The sequence below is a fragment of the Drosophila gunungcola genome, unplaced genomic scaffold (assembly GCF_025200985.1).
Source record: "Drosophila gunungcola strain Sukarami unplaced genomic scaffold, Dgunungcola_SK_2 000057F, whole genome shotgun sequence".
NCBI classification, from domain to species: domain Eukaryota; kingdom Metazoa; phylum Arthropoda; class Insecta; order Diptera; family Drosophilidae; genus Drosophila; species Drosophila gunungcola.
Genome location: NW_026453220.1, coordinates 373,051 through 391,984, shown reverse-complemented (window position 1 = coordinate 391,984; position 18,934 = coordinate 373,051). Strand labels below are relative to the sequence as shown.

At 40.4% G+C, this 18,934-nt stretch overlaps 2 protein-coding genes across 11 annotated transcripts in view; one reads left to right on the top strand and one right to left on the bottom strand.

The window, feature by feature from the left end:
• The window catches only part of LOC128264140 (amyloid-beta-like protein), a 56,108-nt gene that overhangs the window by 15,476 nt on the left and 21,698 nt on the right, over positions 1 to 18,934 (bottom strand). For all 10 annotated transcript variants that reach the window (XM_052999494.1, XM_052999495.1, XM_052999493.1 and 7 more), the window contains exon 3: positions 6,763 to 6,933. In XM_052999494.1, coding sequence (XP_052855454.1) covers positions 6,763 to 6,933 — 171 coding nt within the window. The remainder of the gene's footprint in view (positions 1 to 6,762; positions 6,934 to 18,934) is intronic.
• LOC128264143 (nucleosome assembly protein 1-like 1) lies at positions 11,624 to 12,700 on the top strand. Its single transcript, XM_052999507.1, has 2 exons — positions 11,624 to 12,118; positions 12,184 to 12,700. The coding sequence occupies exons 1-2, from the start codon at positions 12,038 to 12,040 to the stop codon at positions 12,583 to 12,585; spliced, it is 483 nt and encodes a 160-aa protein (XP_052855467.1). The 5' UTR covers positions 11,624 to 12,037; the 3' UTR covers positions 12,586 to 12,700.

Genomic DNA, 18,934 nt, shown 5'->3' with positions numbered 1-18,934 from the left:
CACTGCTCATTTGATAATGGAGAATCAGATGGTCTTGTCTTAGAGACAAACCTCTAACCGAATCGATTGCGATGGTGCATTAAATGATTTGAGAGCTTAAGCTCTATTCAGGCATATTTCGTGTGCAAGATGCAGAAGTTGGCAATTTCGAATAATGCCCAGGGAAACTGTGGAGAAATTAATATTATTGTAGTTAAGTGCCCAAACTTCATTCAAGCAGGATGACACATTACCCTAAATATAAACGACCTATTTAACCATTTTCACTAACAAAGCAGCTGACTAGAAATCCTTTAGTAGCTTAGAACAATGCAGCAAATACCAAGGAAATAAACTGATTTTCACCTGTCTTCGATTTTCTCTTGAGTATTTAGGAATTATCAATTGTTGGCAATTAAAGCTTAAAACTCAAGCTCCACTTAGGCATAGAGAACAATGCCCGGAAAAGCTCTGGAGAAATAAATATTAGTTAGCTGTCCAAACTGCTTTTGCAATGCTGCAGCATGATACATAGCCCTATATAAAAACAGCTCAGTTGTTAATTTTTATGAACAATGAATTTCTATAGGAATCCTTAGAACAATGCAGTGAAGGCCAGGGAAACTAATTGGTATTGAGTAAGCAAACTAAATTCCTTAAATATTCCAAGACTTCAAACCTACCGATTTCCTCTTGAGTATTTAAGAAATTTAATTTTGAAATTTATCAAAGGATTAGAGAGAAATTAATTTAATAATTGCTTAATAAATTATTTCAGAGTATTCATGGGCTAAATAATTATCAACGATTATATCGTTTAGTTATAAACAAAAGCATAAGCGGTATATTTACATTTACATAGAAATGTATGCCTTTTATATGATTTAGTCTTTAAATAATCAGTATTCAATCTATAAGTTGTAATCTTAATATTTTTAAGTTCGTATGAAAGTACACAATGTACGCTACGTAAACAAAGTTTGGTTGAAAGTCCTGCATTAGACAGATTCTTAGATTGGACTGCTGTAGTTTTGGTTTTAACTGCAATAGCTCCGCTGTTATACATGCCCATTTTAGCGGGGCTACCTAATGGCTCGACCACATGCCAGGGCACAACAATCTGGCAAGTTTCGCACAACCGACCAACCGTACACCCACCCAAGGCCACCCAAAACCACCACCCCCAAGCCCAACCAACCCAAACCCAAACCCAAACCAAAACCCACTGGCCTGGGGCTCAGCATCCCCAAACGGGCCGCACATACATCACCTTTAATGGGCATTATGTGTAAGCAAGCATTTAACTCTAAATGTCCAGCAACATTACAAACAATTGAATTAGGGACCCGCACCACCCAGTCATCCAGCCACCCACTGACCCACCCACAAGTGGACCTTTCCAGGTCCCAAAAGCGGTGCAATTTTGCAGGCATTTAAGCGAGCGGCTTAGCTGGCAAAATGGGCCCATTTGTTGTCTCTTTTATCTGGTGGCCGCGTGTGTGCGGGTGTGTATCCGTTTTGTCCTGGTCCAAACTATATTTAGCCATATTACAGATGAGAAGGGGGAGCTAAACTATTTAGCGACTAAACTACTTTTTGCCAGCTCAGTGGGTTTCAATGCGGCCATTATGGGGCGTCTCGTAAATATAGTTCCGTTGGTTTGGTGTCCTTCAACGGTGAGTGGCCAACCTGTTCAGCTGTTCAGCTGCTCACCTGTCAGCGCCATCAACGCGGCATGAGGATGCGGATGCGGATGTGGATGTGGATGTGGATGCGGAGGCGGATGAGGATGAGGATGCGGATGCGGTGGCAGATGCCGATGGGTCAGTGGCAATTACAAGGGGCGCCTCATCTGTGGCTCCAATGATGCGCAAACTATTCCAGCCGGTGCAATTATGCACAAACAACAACAGCCACTGTGCAATTCACTCGCTGCGGTGTGTTTGTGCAGCTCTCGAAGCGGCGTGTCTGTGTAAAATTCTACTGCACATACACTTGTGAAAAATAACTGTATTCCAACAGACTTATTAAACTTCTTCCGTTAATGCGATTTCAAAATGCATCGAATGAAGGAAATAGTTGCAAGGCGTATATTTTTTCTAAATATGTAATTCAGAATCCAAATTGGAAAATATAATAGTTTAATGCTTTCAAACTAAAAGTTTTAAAATAATTTACTTAGAATCCGAATTGGTTTATGGCGGTGATTAAGAACGTCAAACTTTTTCAAATCAATCACAGAACTTTGGCATTGAGTTTAATTAAATTGTTTTTTTTTGCAATTATTTTTGCAATTGTTTTAGCTTGTTGACTTTTTCCGAGTGAACCCCTATTTGACTGCTCAGTTTGCTTCTGAAGCGGATGCGACCGAGGCGCTGACAGCGTATAATTAGCGCATAGTTGGCCAGTAATCGACTGAGCCGGAACTTAAGAGGGCAACGTGAGAAGCGCGGAGAGGGGCGCGAAAACACTCCCCCTAATTAAACGATCAGCGAAGGAGGATGATGCGGCGAAATCAATGCCAGCAAACGGTCAGTTGCAAAGGGTCTTTCTTGCTTACCCAGCAAGGAGTGTTTAGGCCCACTCAAACGCACACATGATACAAAGAGAAACTAAGGGGTAAATGCTTTTGGGGATATTCAATTACAAGCCTTCCTAATTAACATTCTGGTCCGCGGTTGCGTACCCCTCGCGTCCACTCACTTAATGAGATTTTCCACCAAATGAGCTTACGGGCCCCCCCACACAACAAGCCCAAACCCAAACCCAACTACAAAGCACCCCATTTTCGCTACGAATTGAGTGTAGTTAATTGAATTTAGATGCGATTTATGTCTGCAAAATGCAATTTTGGGCACTGAGAATTTTTGAAAGGCAGCCACTCATCAGCAAGTCTCATTTATCATTATTAATCCAGAGTTTTCGCGAATTTTTTTTTTTTTGGGCGTAACTTAAAACCCATCCCAAGGCACATGTAATTTAACTCGTTAGCCCGGGCAAACATCGCTGGGATTGGGGACTCGTGTCGGTTGTTTTTTCTGGGTTTTTGGGGGGTGGAAGGGTCAACATTTTGTAGCCTGACACCGCTTGGCAAACACAGCCAAATTAATTAGTTTCCATTTGAATTGCTGAGCAAGCGAAAGGGTGGGGGGGGGCGGTTAGCACCGAAATTGAAACGAAATCAAAACAAGAAACCCAACGTTGGGCAGCAAAATGGGAAAAAAATGATATAAATAAATATAAACATGTTGGCAAGAGCAGCTGGGCAGCGTCGGACAAAAGGACAATAAAGCGATTTTAATTAATTTCTTTTGCGGCCAGCGTCAAGGTGAAGCCAAACAAAATGGTCGAGTGAAAAAGTGTTGGCGTGATTTATTTGCGAAGCGAGAGCAGCGGAATCAAGTGAGTGCAAAAACTGCATGCAAATAGCCAATTTGGCTGGGGCGAAATGTTTAAGGTGCGACTCACAGCCACGCCCACGCCCACTTTTGGGGCTTGACATTAATGGAGAGTGCAGAGCTTTGGTCGACCCCCCACCACCCATCGCCCCCGCCTCCACGATTTCCCTTTGCTGCGGCCTGGGTGGGTCCTTCGTTAGTGATGCCTTGGTTCTGGAGGTTTGAAGGCTTTTCCTGCCATTCGCAGCGGGGAAATGGGCGTTGGGCAATGGGGCAATGGGGCAACGGGGCGGATGGAAATTGCGTGCAGCTGAAGGTAGATGGCGGGCGTGGTCAGCTGCCCATTTCGGCCACTCTCCTTGTTCATTCGCCGCATTATGCATACGACGTGTGAGCCCTCGTCACTAAACTCAACAGACCACGTGCTCAAACATGAGTAGAAATGATCTGACATAAGGGACTTGACTGTTTTAAAGAATGTAATCCATTAAAAATATATCATGGTTTCCAAAGTCGGCAGATCCATAAAATATATATAATAATTTTTGAAACCTTTTACTCGTAGAGTAATAGTTCTTGGGCGGTATACACACCAAATATTTTTAAATCGAACGTTATTTTAGAAATTATTAAGAAATTAAAGTCAAACAAAATAAGTTATATCTATTGTAGTATTTCAAATGAAACCCTAAAACTTTGGTATAAATAGAGCGTTGCCTTGTTTAAATCTAATGTCGCGTTTCAACAAGACAGTTATTAAGATGATGCCTAATTTAGCTACAACAAAATATATTCAACCCACTCTCAAATCGGAGTTAAAAATACACAAATTCCTTATTAAAAGCTGCCCAAAACCTAGCTTAATGCATACGCCGTGTGGCCACTGACTAAGCCCATCTTAAAGCCATCGAACGAGGCTCACATTCATCCAATTCGTTTGCTGCGGGCTCTTCAGCTTAATTACGTTTTTATTGGATTTTATACTCAGTGAAGCCTGCGGCGCGAACGGGGGCAGAAACATCAAAAACATTGCCACCGACGTAAATTAAGCATAATAAATAAATTACCATAATTATAAAATGTGTGAGCGGCAGCAGAAAAAAGGCGACATCGAATAAATGCGCCGTCGAGAATTACATAAAATATCAGCGAGTATACACGCCAAAATGTTTTAAAAAGGCAGGCAAAGAAAAACCGAATGGAACGAAACAAAACGAAACGTAACAAAAAAAAAAAACCAAATGCAAATGAAAAACCAATACAATATTTGTCATTTACATACATCACATCACACACAAGTGAGTGTGTATGTTTATTTCGATTTATGTTGTAGCAACACAGCAACTGCAGGCGACAGAACAGCCGAGGACTCGAATCCTGGGCGCGGCAAGGAGTCAGGGTAAAATTTGCATGTCAGAATCAAATGCGACAGTTTTGACAGCTTGCCGGGCTCATTATTTGCATACAGATTATTGTAATGACGCCGGCGATGAGTGGGGGCAATGGTAAGGGAAAGGGAGTGGGGAAAAGGGAGTCGGGTTTTGACTTCTGGAGTCCTGACCTGACCTGGCCTGGCCTTAAGCCACATCCCAAGCACATGACACTGACTGATCAGATGGCTCGACAACCACCAGTGAACTGCAACTCAAGACCTCATGCAGTCTTCAGGCTTATGAATGAAACTACTACCTCAAGCTGCAAGCGAGACGTTCAAAAAGCAAGTAAATATCTAAACTCTTTAAAACAGAAGTAAAATAAATTAACAAATTGTTTATTAAGACTAGAACTAACATTAATGGATCAATGGGTCACCATTCCCATGGAAAAATAGCTTGTCGAAAAAATGTGTACAAAAGTAAATTAACGACCAAAGAAAATATAAATTTAATTTAAGTAAAGATTTTTAAACACAAAAGGTAAGTGAAGTTAAAGACTGAGTAGTAAAGTTGCCAGTTAGTTTTTTGGAAATTTGAAATTGTATTGAATTGCATGTTATAAAACTTAAAGGTAAAGAAATGCTTCCATTTTCTGAAAACCCATTGTTTTCACTAGACTTTCTTTACCATATACACAAATTTCTTTCTGTGTTTTCAACTAAATGAATAAGAATGTTGAATCGGAGTATAATTAATATATCCCCTTTGAATCTGAGCTAACAGAATCATTATAATCCTATAATCCCAAATGACATGAAGGAAACTCAAAGCAGTGGTAATTTTATTACAAATCAATGGCACAAACCAATTTTCCTGGCCAAATTGCACTCTGCCCGACTCTTTGAGCACTTGGTGTACATATCGTGATTAATATTCAGGCACTTTAAACTTGAAATAAAAGCAGCAATCGGATTTATTTAAGCTGCTGTGAATCCGAATGTGTTCCTTCCCCCGCTGGAGGGCAAACACAGACACATGGACAGCAGCAGCTGTTGGCTGTGATCTGATTTCATTTGCCCGGCCACATGCCACATGCCACTCTCAATACATTTTACTCGGGAAAAACTGGGACCAATGTGCAATGCCAATATTTATGAACTATTATTGAACATTTGACGATGCTGATGATGATGATGATGTGAAAACAACATCATTCTGCAGGAGCATAAGTGCAAGAGATGTCGATGTAGATAGGAGCTTACATTAGCCAGCGACTGGCAAAAGAAGAATTTAATTAAAAAGTCAAAGGAATTGGAACGGAGGACAAAATGATGACTATGGAATGCCAATTTATGACAGCAATGACAAGGATGCCATTCGATACAGGATACACACACATAAGCACACACTTGCATGGGGACCGGGAAGTCCCGCATAATGCAAAAAGCGAAAATTAATGGAAAATTAATTAAGTGCCGTTTAATGTTGTCTCAATGTAAACGCTTTCAACGCAGCGCAAATTAAATTGTTGATGCCATACAGCAAGACCACTCAGCTTTTGCTCCCTTTTCCCTCCTGTTTGGTGGCTGCTTTTGATTTATTGGTTTTCTCTCGCCGAGTTTCATATATATATATATTTGTGCTATATATTTTTTTTTTATTTTTTATACCACCCAGTCTTTCTTTCGGCTCAGCTCAACTACTGCTGCCTGCTGCATTCTGGAGGCTCAGTCGAGCGTTAGTCAGGACCATAAAATTACATTTTCCCCTCCAAAAACACCCACTCTTGCATGCAGTTCTACACTCCATCTCCTGCTACTTCTCCTGCCCCTTGACCACATGGCGTATGCGCAATCTCAACGAACCAAAGCTCGGCGCCAGAGTAACTTTTCCATATGCAAAGTGCAATGGAAATTGCAATTTTTTTATGTGGCTTTTCTTTGGCTTTTGCCAGCAATTCAATCAAATGCAAAAAAAAAAAAAAAAATAAGTATTATATACACACTTACCTTCTTGCAGTAATCAAGCAAATCCATTTTATCACGCAAACATGTGGCGCCGGTTGTCTTCTTGCTAAGGTCTGTCACCCAGCGTCCCTCCTCCGAAAGATATTGCGGCTGATAGATTTGTCCGGCCTCGCAGAGAACGGCTATCTGGGGCTCCCATCGCGGCGAGGCGGCCTGAAAACCAAAAAGGACGATTAAGATCGAATCGAGGTTAGTCTGGTATTCTCTGGCATTCTTGCGGTCAATTGACTTCCCATTTCCGGGAGAGTAACAAGTTGTCATTGTCCGAGATATTCCGAAAAATTCCCCATTCCTGGCAATGCCAACAATGCGTATGCGTAATGTCTGATATGTGTAGTACCCAAGTATTTTAGAATTTGTGTGCATGTATGCATGTACTATATGTATCTGTTTGTGTGAGAGCATGGGCTTACGGATGGGGCACCAAACAAAGCCAAAGACAAGACAGCAGCAAACAGCAGACAGCAGACAAAGACATGCCCAGGCACATTAATCATACGCCACATTGTACAGGCACAACGCACATCTCTAAGCCCCCACCGTTCGTGACAAAGCGATAAAAAATGATGCCACATCGTTTGGGAGCTAGGCAGATACTGGGGATATTGCCAACCGGGAGCCAAAGAACAATTAATGGCCGTCATTAGGGGGCGATAGGGCGGGGAGTGGCGGCAAGTGCTGAGTTCAGGCGATTGCTTAAATGCCTCATTACCACATGACAGGACCAGCCATGTGGCCAACTGCGAAATGCCCGGAACGATGATGAATGTCCGGGCAAATTATGCATAACGATATCAATTGATACATTGATTGATTGACGCCTTTGTGGCGAAAGTGCGAAAGGATAGAAAGCGAGTGTAGAAAGAGAGAGATTGACAAAGTGAGAGATAGAGCACAATGCCAAATTAAGGACAATATGATAAAATACAAAATTGAATGAAACTCTATGTTCTAACCATTAATTGTTTGTATATACTAGAAATTCTTTTATGAAGAAAGGTGATCTGGGAGAAAACCAATTCATGAAGAGATAATAGATACTTCTATAAAACACATTTAAGCACATAAAGCAAAACAATAGATATCTAAAATTTATTGTAGACTTATACAAAGGTGGCATTAATATTTAATTTTTTTCTTATTGAATAAACAGGGGTAAGGCTGAGTCTTCGAAATACAAACAAGTAGAAGTCATTTTTCTGACTAAACACATTGTCTAATTAAATTAAATGACTTGTATTAAACCTTTAATTAAGATTTTTTTCATTGAAACAAAATTAAATCTGCTTCTCGCAGCTATCCAGTGATTTTAATCAAAGCTTTTTCGCTCAGTACTACAAGAGGGCTGTAGAAATCAGCAAAGGGATAATCACCGGAGACAATTGGAGGAGAATCACAGCGAATAGGGAGCGGGATTAATGTGCAAAGGGCGAGGGATTTTGGGGCAGAATTGGAAGACAATGCCGGCGCTGATTGCAATCAAAGCGAGTTGCTCGCCGGCCCTAGATTTCCACTCTCCAATTATGACCAGCAACAATGGGTGCTCCCCTGATCTGTGCTTTTCCTTTCAGCTAGCTTAAATCCAGAGGCTTAAGTTTCTGGGTTTTGTTTCAATTTTTTCGCGCGCACAATCAAAGTGGAGCAGACTTTGCCTCCCCGCCATTTCACGGCTTAAGCTCCTCACTTTTGCACGCTTTTGTTCTCGCTGTGCGTTGGTCTGGAGTGCAAGCGATTCGCGGAATCCAGCCAGTGCACTCATTGATTCAGCGACTCATTCAGGCACTTGCCTGGCAAATGATTTCTCAGAAGTTGCGAATTGGTTTGGGACTTAATGGAGACTGTACATAAATTACCAGTTTCTTACTGCATACTCTGTGCTGTGCGTTTATAGAATAATAGTACCTAGTGTCGGAATTGAACATGTTTGGAATATGATTGTAATGTTTCTCTTGTCCTTGAAATCCTTTCAAATTAATGCGATAAACCGTGTCCCAATTTTAATGATTTCCAAGTTGAAATGCATTTACCCCAGAGAGAAAGAGAAAGAGAAAGAGGGACCCTAAATAACACATGTTGCAAAGTGATTAAACATAAGCATTCCCTACTGCCGGGCACTTGTTTTAATGATGCCCTAATGCATTCATAAATACATAAAGGCTGTTGCACAATATAATTATTGATCGGAAACCCTGGGAACACACACACACACACATGCGAATGGTCGAAAGTGCACTGAGTGGATGTGGATACTCGCAAGTAACGGATACTTGCAAAACTTCATTAAAGCCGACTTCCGGTTGCCAAGGCAGCAGCTGAAATATGCATTATACCCAAAGGCTTTTCCATTTTGGCTTTGCCTGAATTCTCTTCGTCCTTCGCTTGTCAGTCGAGCAATGTGATGTGTTGGTGTGCTGTGTTGGTGTACGCTCAACTATTTCAAAAGTAATTAAGTTGGCAAAAAGGCGCCAACGCAGCGCAGCTCAGCTTTTGTTTGTCAGTTTTGCCGCTCAGTTGGGGGGGGGGGGGGGGAAATGAAGGGTTAAAAATGGGGTGGGCTAGGGCTGGGAAAAGCTGGGGAAAAAGCCCAGTAACAGAGGAGGGCCAGCAATTTTTTCAGGCAATCTAATAATTCAACCAAAAACACCAACAAAACACACACGACTGGCCAATGCCCTTTTTTCACCAATGTGTGTTGTGTGTTGAGTGTGTGTGTTTGTTTATGCAGATTTTGTTTGGCTTTTGCCCGAGTCGGGATTGTTGCTGCTGTCGTTGTTTACACTAACACCAACAATGGCATATGCCACACAAGGGGTCAGGGGTCACAGGGAGGGGGGGGGGGGGGGGGGGACAATAATAATGTCGCTAGCCATGGCAACGCAATGTGCAAACAAAACACAAAGACAAATTTGTACCAATGACGGGGGTTAGACGGAGCCCAGCTGAAAAAGGTAAGCCCAGAGCCGGAAGAGGAAGAGCCCATATATGTAACGAGTGCATGTCCTGCGACAATTATGCGGAATATCCTCTTTTCGGCCATGCCAAAATAATGAGAATAGACAGAAGCAGCACCCATTAACCGCAGTTCAACCAACTTAATCCTGCCACACACTGTCACACTTCGGAAATACTATATTAATGGCATACACAAAGTTTTGTTTAAAACAAGTAAACATTAAAAAAAAGAAATAGCATACTTGAGTACATGACCTCTTTGGCAGCGCTATGAAATAGTATGTTTTCAAAACATGTATGTGTTGAAAACAATGTCCTTCATTATTAAATGAATCCCTCAATTTCCAAAAAAATCGTATTATTAAAACTGCAAACATTTGGGTTTAGCACAAAGCAGTCAGTCCTCAGGCTGTACGTCATTTTTTAGACCAAATACAATAAAATAAAAATATAAAAATGAAGTGTTTTGTTTTGTAAAATTTATAAAAACTCAAAAACAAAAAAACTTAATTTAAGCCCTTGGCAATATGGGGTCAAACGTTGGAATGTCAATTCTCGTTGAATAAATCTGTAAAGTTAAGTCTTAAGAGAAAACATATAGTTTTTGTTTTTTTTTTTTTTTTAGTAACACGAAGAGTGCTATGCAAATCTTTGTTTTAGTGTCTTTAAATTGCTGATAGATAGACCATATAGAACATCCAGTGTTAAACCACTAAAAAGCTACTTTTACCATGTAAATAAGTTGCATAAAGATGCCCAGCCTATGCAAAACACACAATTTCGCCGCTACAATTTGTTAAAGCCCTGCACCTGGACTGACCGCCATAATGATCGAAGAATGTAATGCGGAGATGGGGCAAATCAGAAGCCACAAAATTGACAGGCGACAAAGGGAAATTGCAGCAGCACATGGGTGTTAATGGGGAGGTGTTGAGGGGGCGGATGCGAGTGGAGGCGAGTGCAACAGCCAAAACGCTGCCGCTTGTGGCCACGCCCACCGACCAAATCCGTCCCAGCTTCCGTCTGCTGCTGTCGTTTCACTTCCTCTTTTCTCGCGCTCTGCTGAAAGGCAATCATGGTGGAGAATCTCCGCTTCCCCTCCCCACCCCTCACCGCCCGAACTATCCCCTGGGAAACCCATCGCTTTTCATCCGCACTGTTTGCTGAACAAGCTGAAAGGGCGACAAATTGTAATCAAATGCACGCATGAGTGTGTGTGTGTGTGCGTTTGTCCCGTTTCGCCCCCTTAAAAAGGGGCGTGGTTTTGTGTGAGTGCGACAGGTTTTTGCTTGTTGCCCCGGCCAAAAGGAGCAGAAAAACATGCTTAATCGGGGGCAACGGAGGTATTCGAAGGGGGGTGGTTGGTAAAATAGTGGAAAGCCATTGATTAGCTTGCTGGGCGGAAAGTCAAACGGTGTACTCGCATATGGAGCTCATAAACTTGCCAAGTAATTGGAGTTTCGATCAGCGTCGAAAAGTATGCAGCAGTATTGCAGCAGGAAATGAGAACACCGGAAAGGGCGGAAAAAGCTGTTTTGAAATTAGATTTCTATGTGCACTCTAGAACCGAAATCTGAGTACATGAAGTAAGGGTTTGAAGACTAAAATCTCCAAGTCCCCGGAAACCAGATGGGTGCCCATGGGCGTTATGCCACTAAAATATAGTGCGTTAACGCCCATGGCCGTTATTGCATGTACCCAAACATTACAATTATAAACAATTATAACAAATTTGATATGAAATACAACACAGTAACCTTTTTAAAAGAAAATAGAAAATGTTTCTGTAAAGAGATCAAGTTACCACAAATAATTTTTGTTCTTCATAGAAATCTTATCCCAGAAGGCTGTTACATATAACCGAAAGCAAACGATTTTTAGAAAAGGACAAGTGCGTCAGCTTAAAAAAAATTAAATTATATTCAAAATGACTTCACAGACTAAAGAAACTGTAGAAACCAAAAACAGCGCACCTATTAATATGCGAGCTGAAGAGCGGCGTCAGTTTTTGCAGGTAATGGTCCAGGCGCTGCCCACTCCGATTCAGAACAAAATTGTGGTTCCTAAGAACATACAATTGGAAAAGATGAAAATGGAGAAGAAGTTCTTTGATGAGTAATACGATCTGGAGTACCGGTACCAAAAGAAGTACGAAGAACTAAATAACAAGCGAAGGTCCATCATCGAGGGTGTTATTGAACCATTGGACGAGAGCTCTGAAATCGATTTTGGTCGTGTCAAAGAGGTGCTGCTGCCCGATGCAAAGGGGGTTCCCAGTTTTTGGCTAACGGTGTTACGCAACACAATGATCACGGACATGATAAAGAAACACGATGAGCCAGCATTGCGCCGCCTAATTGATGTGACAGTTCGGTATGATGTAGGGGTAGGTTTGACACTACAATCTACTACTTATTTAGGTCTGACCAAAATATCCAACTGTTTTTGCAGCACGCATTCAAATTGGAGTTCCATTTCGAACTCAATCAGTTCTTTGACAATTCGGTCTTAACGAAGAAGTACTTTCTAAGGTCCTCCATTGATCAAAACGATCCGTTCGCCTATGAAGGACACGAGGTGAAATCGTGCCAGGGATGCGACATCGACTGGAAGGACAAGATGAATCTTACAGTCAAGACAAATAATAATACTCCCGTGGAGTCTTTCTTCAACTTCTTTAATTCACCCCAAACGTCAATTAATAACGAAGACGACGATGAATATGAAGAAGCTAAGGCCCTACAAGCCGACTACAAAATTGGGCACTTTTTACGCATCAGGGTTATTCCCAAAGCCGTTCTCTACTTTACTGGTGATATTGTGGATAAATATGGCGATGAAGACAAAGATTAAAAGAGCAATGAGGAGAAAGCCTCTCCAGCTCCTTCTGGCACTACGAAATCAGTGTGATTTAAATTTATATACTCCTCAATTTAAATTCATGTTAAAGTAAATATTTCATAAAAACCAATTTAAAAATACAATTGACACAGTTAAACAAAAAATCTGATTGATGTTATAAACTTTTTTCATTACAAAGATTAGCAAGGATTAACTTTTTTTTAAGCACCTACAGATTGTTTACAATATTTTATTTTACCACAGCTCTAAAAGTTTTATTTTGTTCATAAAATGTGAAACATATCGAGCTTGAACATCAAGTTAAAATAAAAGAGAAAAAACTTTGTTAAAGTATTAACTACTTTATCTAACCAAGGAGAAAAGCGCCTATTCCTGCGGCTTCTTCTAGAATGCCACAGCAAATGTAAGATATCAAAACCGCAGTCAATTCCAAACTTTCGATTTAAAAACTTAAGTTATCCCCACCGCCCACAAGCGTAGGGGGCGTGGTCTGGCCAAAAGTAGAAAGTAGAAAGCCGAGAGCAAAGCGAACCGGCCAATAAGTACTTCAGGGGCTACTTATAATGGTCAAAGTGGGCGAAGAGCCGACCGGAGACGACAGAAACACAATTATGTTAATGTTTACTCGACCGTAATTAACTCAAATTTATGATATTTTAATTTCGCCCGAGCGGGACACTCGACAGCGGTCAAAGTTGGAAAAACTCGGATGCAAATGTGCGAGAGGGAAATGGGGGAACGTGTAGTAGGAAAAGCGTAGGAAAAGCAACGAAAGCAACAAAACAAACAAAAGAAAATTGCGTTATAATAACACACGTAAAAAAAGTTCCCATTCCGTCGCCTGTTATGCTTAATGCGAGTTGGAGACAAATAGAATTTTAATGCAAAATAAAACGCAAAATGTTTTTTCTTTACTGTTTGGAGTCCTTTTCCTTTTTTTCTTTTTCATTTTTCTTTTTCTTTTTTTTTTTATTTGTATTTTTTTGGTTTTTTGGCAGTCGGCGACAGGCGAAGGAATAACAAATGCGTTGGTCTGATCGACGGGATAATTACAGTGGTAGCTAAAATTTGAAAATTTTGTAGCTAAAATACTTTATCAACATTTGGTTGAAGTTCAAAAATACCTAGTTCTTGAACACATTTCATTCTAATATGTAGTTATAAATTCATGTCATATTTAAATTTAAAGTATGAAGAGATATTGTTTAAAAAATCACTCTTGAGTCATTTTAAATCCTATTATTGTTGAGGGGGCCTCAGAAAAAAATTAAGTGACTTAGAGTATACTAAAACAGATGTTAACAAAGAGAGATTCAAAAGATTTTCGCAATGGCCTTTGAAAATGTATTATTTATGATTGAAATGCAAACGCATTTCTACAGTAATTGCAATTTTTGATCGTTTTATGGCCCGACAACTATAAACCGTTCTGTTTGTCAGTCGCAGGACTCAGAGCATTCAAATTATGCTTTGCATGGTAAATTTGCGGACCAACAGAAAGAGAAAAAAATGAGCATGGGCGGGTTGCAAGGGGGTGGCACTAGGCTAACCCACTGCAGTGGCCACTGAACACGTAGCAAGTGCAGATGAAAAAGCAGCAAAGAAAACAAAAACAAATTGTGAAAAATAGCCACAAGCCAGGGCTTTTAGGATCGAGAATGGGGTAGTGTGTGGGTGGGGAGGTGTGGATATGGAATGACATGGGTGGCGGGAGAGGTTCCTAAGTAGCATGCCGCTTGAAGAAAGTCAAAGTTGGGGACTGGAATCGCTTTTCTTCTCTTTCACACCCGCGACCATCTTCATTTTTTTTTTTTTTTTTTTTTGAAGCTATTGGCTATGACTCACAGACACATACACCGAAACAGACATAGAGTCATGGGCTATTATTTATGAGTTTTCTACGTTCGCTGCTGTCTTTTGTGCATTTTCGCTTTTTGCCATTTAACTTTTTTTCATGATTTTCCTCTTTTTTGGCCTCTTGTGTGTGTATGTGTGTGCTTATGTGTGCGTTTTTTTTTCTCGCTTCTCGTTTGTTTGTGGCTCAATTTCGAGTGTCAAAAAGCCTTGTTGTTGCCGTTTTGTTGATGATGACTCAGCACACAAGGGCGAGGTGGGCTTTTCCAGAGAGCGGGCATGAAATTTTGTTGGCCTTGTTTTGGTAGCTTTCTCTACTTTTTAGCTTGAAGCCTTAAACGTGCCTAAGAGTGTGTGTGTGCTCAGGCATATGTGTGCGTTTAATTCCACTTGCACACACACACACACACCCACACCCACACACGAATGCAGAGTGAAAAAAACGAAGACTGAAACTCGAAACTTTTTGGCCTAAACTTTTTGCAGCCCGTAAAACCCAAAAAACCTTTCTTCATTTCATCTACTACTATCTCTGTCTCTCTTACCCCCTCTCTCTCTGTCCTTCTTCCTCCCACAGGTAAATCGGATGCTTTGACAGCACTCACTCACATCACATCCACATACACATTGTGTGTGCAAATTGAAATTAATTTTGTGAAAAGTGCCTGCAAGTATGCAACACAATTTTTACAAGACAACTTTCCCGCACGCGAGTCGATGTGTGTCTATCTCTTTTACGTATCTGTGTATATATATATATATATATATATATATATATATATATATGTGTGTGTGTGTGTGTGTGTGTGTGTGTGTGTGTGTGTGTGTGTGTGTGTATGTGTATGTTCACTGTACTTTCTAATTGATGCTGCTGAAAGCACTTTTAATTACATTTGCGGGCGTCAAGATGGCCCCAGGATGCAGGCAAGAGGAGGCGAAGCCCCGACCTAAAACTCAACTTAACTCAACTGAATTCGAGTGCCGGCGAATGCTCATCGACATCAGCATCATCATCAAAATCATCATCAGCGTCAGGATAGCAAAAAAGCAAAAAGTATTACAAAATATCCCACTCTCGAAAAGTATTCCAAAAATATACGAAATAAAAATTTAGTTATCTACAAAATGTTGTTAACTGGCTCAAGGTTACCGGAAGTTTAAATAATTTTTAATTTGATGAAATGAAAAAAATGTTATCAGCATAAGAAATGTATAATAAGGTAAAGAAAATTTATAAAAATGCACTTTTCTTTACTTTAAATTATATATATTGTATTATTATAAAAATTGAATTTTTTAAAAATGCCAAAGAAACATCTAACAAATGGAGTTTCTTTCTTCAAAAAGCAATTAAATTTTTGCACATTTTATAGGGACTTTATCGTAAAAACGCAAACAAAAAGTCTTTAATATTAAATATCGTTATGTTGATCAAAAAGAGAGGGTATTGGTAAAGAGCTTATCGGTAAATATTAAGTTTTAAAAATATTGGTAGTCAAAATATTTTTTTGCCAGCCCTTGTCTGTACTGACTAACAACAACTGGGAAATCATCACCATCATTGAGAAGCCGAAGTGGTAGTAGTTTTCCAACATTTTACCATCCAATCCATCCAATTTTCAATTTTAATTTTTACACTTTTGCCAAAAACTTCATTGGACCAACCTGACCCGGACCACTTCTGCTCCCCCATCACCAACTATCTAATTGATTTGGCAGAGCTATCTCCTGCAGGAGCTCTTCAACTATACAACTCTTGGCCCCAAAATGAAATTACTCAAGTAAGCCTCTCTGTGATGCGATTCGTTTTGCGTTTTGCATTTTCTTGGCATAATGTTGGATTCCCTCTGTCGCCTTTCTCTATTTCCCGTTCGCCTACGCGTACACCCCAAATAATTGGGGTCACTTCTGCCCCTTTAAATGTCTCTCTTGTGCGGTTCATTATTCGTCGATTTGCTGCAGGTCCTTTTGCCTTATCCTCTACTTTTTGCTCTTCCTCTTCCTCTCGATTCATTTCATTTCACTTCATCTCATTTCATTTCGATTTTTTATTCAGCTAATTGAGTGCGAGCTGCAAAATGGTCAGAGAGAAATGGTGTAGGAGTGCGTTTAATGGCCCAAGATGACAATTGAAAACTCATTTGTTATGGCCTGATGTATTTAATCGATGGCTTGCCTTTTCCCCTAAAAAAGAGGCCATGATTCATGGAAGAAAGTAGACAGAGAAAAAGGCAAAATAATTCTAAAGTAAGAGTCGAGAAACTGGAGCTGACTGAAGTATATTACATTTGATGTTTAATGGACTGCTCGTTATTTGCCGAAAGACGTTAAATAAAATGATTTTTTGATTCAGCTAAATAGTTTGTAGATACCAAGATCAAACAGATCAAGATCTAGTTCTGTTCTTACAATATCATATTACTTTTGTAATATACATTTTTGCATATCTATTTATTAAATAATAATATTCAAAATATGTTCAGCAACATGATATACACTATGCAGTGCTTATTTGCTAGAAATTAAATTAAAATCGGAAACACACTCGAATTCCGAAAACTGTGCAGCTATGTGCTCACTTAGGGCAATCAACTAAATTATCCACTAGTTTCACCCCCATAACATCTACAACTATGGCGCCCAAATTCGCGCCCAACGGAAAACCCCAAAACAGAAATTCGGGAAAAACAGTAATGGGAAATAGGAAACCCATGCGCAACGAAGTTAACTGAAAAATTAACGCTGAATCAGCAAAGCAATCAACAAAAATTACGCAACGTTAATGCGCTTACAAGCAGGGATCAGCTGGGCAGAAATAAAAGGAGGCGGGGATTCGACGACCGACCATATATATGGACATATATATGTATGGTATGTATATGCTGGAGCCATAATGAAAATGCTGGCTAACAACATTTTAATCCGGGCCACAAATTGCTGAGGCTTAAAGCGTTCGTTCGATAATAAATATGATTAATTTTACACAAAAAGCCACCAAAACAAGGCCGGAAAGTGCATGAGCGAAAGGGACGGATGCGGATAAACAGATAGAGACAGACAGCTGTACTTGAATAAGTACAGTTGGCCACAAAACATTTCGTCGCAAAGGGGGGAAGGGGGTGGTCTAAAAGCATTTGGCCAAAATGCAATAAAGCTGGCAAAACAAAAAACTAATCAACAAATTATGGCAGGCAAGTGGTTGCGAACAAGAGAAGCCATGGGAAAGTAGGGAAAGTTGGTGAAAATTCGTTCAGAGAGAAAGAGGAGAAAGTGATGGGGGCGAAAAGATGGAGTGCTGCATTCTTACGGCAACCATTGCAATTCAATTAACTGTGAAAACTAATTAAGTGACTCCTGCTGAGAGCCTCCTTGGCAGCCTATGCATGTGTGCACTGGAAAAAACTGCTGATCTTGGATTTAAACTATTTTGAAATTATTATATTATCCTGAAGTTAGAGAGGATACGGGCTTAAAAAATAAACATCCTCCGAGTCTTGCTCTCTGTTAAGATTGCATGAGTTTATTGCTTGCATACTTTTTGGCATAACTTTTGGCCTGTCGTCGACAACAAATTGATATTGGAAGCTCGGGCGAGCGATGAGGAAGCCAAAGGATGTGGGAGGGGACAGGACTCGTGCGTGTTTCAAGATGGCGACTTCGACAACACTTGGAGCTAATGGCCTCGCAGCTCGAAGAAAGCGGAGAAAGGGGCGGCGACTGAGAAAGAGAGCCGGTAAGGAGAAAGTTTTCGCCCCGACACGCTCCGACTGACAGCGACTAATTCCACTTCCCATCTTTTCATGGCTCCCGGCCCCGCCTTAACTCCTTTTCTCGCATTCATTTTAATCGCACGAGCGTAAGCCAAACGGAAAGCTTTTTCAATTTGCTGCCATACACACTCACACACTCGCACGATGGGAAATGGAGAAGATTCCCAGATATTATGTATCTTACCTAGTCGAAAAGATACTTAATCATCGGAGCGAGTCCTGCAACCTTCGTTCTGCGTCCTTCGGCTTCCCGCTCTGCGTGTGTTATCCGGTATTTAATAACCGAGCTTGGAGCGGCAATAAGAACAACAATGGCGCAGCCAGCAACAAATTTGTGTGCATAATTTATGCCTTTTAGAATAGAATTTTCTCACGCTGGTTGCTCGAGCCGATTGGTTATATTAGGAGGGAGGTGGGGCGGCAGATGGCAGGTGGCAGCCAGGATCCAGTGGCAACCAAGATGGGATTGTACTATATTGAAGTCACTGTGAATATTCTTTTCAGATAGCAAAACTTCTCTAGTTTCTGCCAAACATTGGAGAAAAAACAGTGCTAAGTTTGCTTGTCTTGCAAACAAATGCAAATTATGATGAATATTATAATATTGTTACATAATAATTGTTAAAAAAACAATGATTTTCTTTGAACTCAAAATATATAATGGCATTTTTGGTAACAGATGTCAATTTTTTTTATTTTATTATTTTATTTTTTAT

What these genes read in the sequence shown, in the direction of transcription:
- LOC128264143 (XM_052999507.1), top strand. Translation starts at nt 12,038, where the DNA reads ATGATCACGGACATGATAAAGAAACACGATGAGCCAGCATTGCGCCGC. An exon ending in CAGTTCGGTATGATGTAGGG is followed by an intron (nt 12,119 to 12,183) that starts GTAGGTTTGACA and finishes CTGTTTTTGCAG; the next exon opens with CACGCATTCAAATTGGAGTT.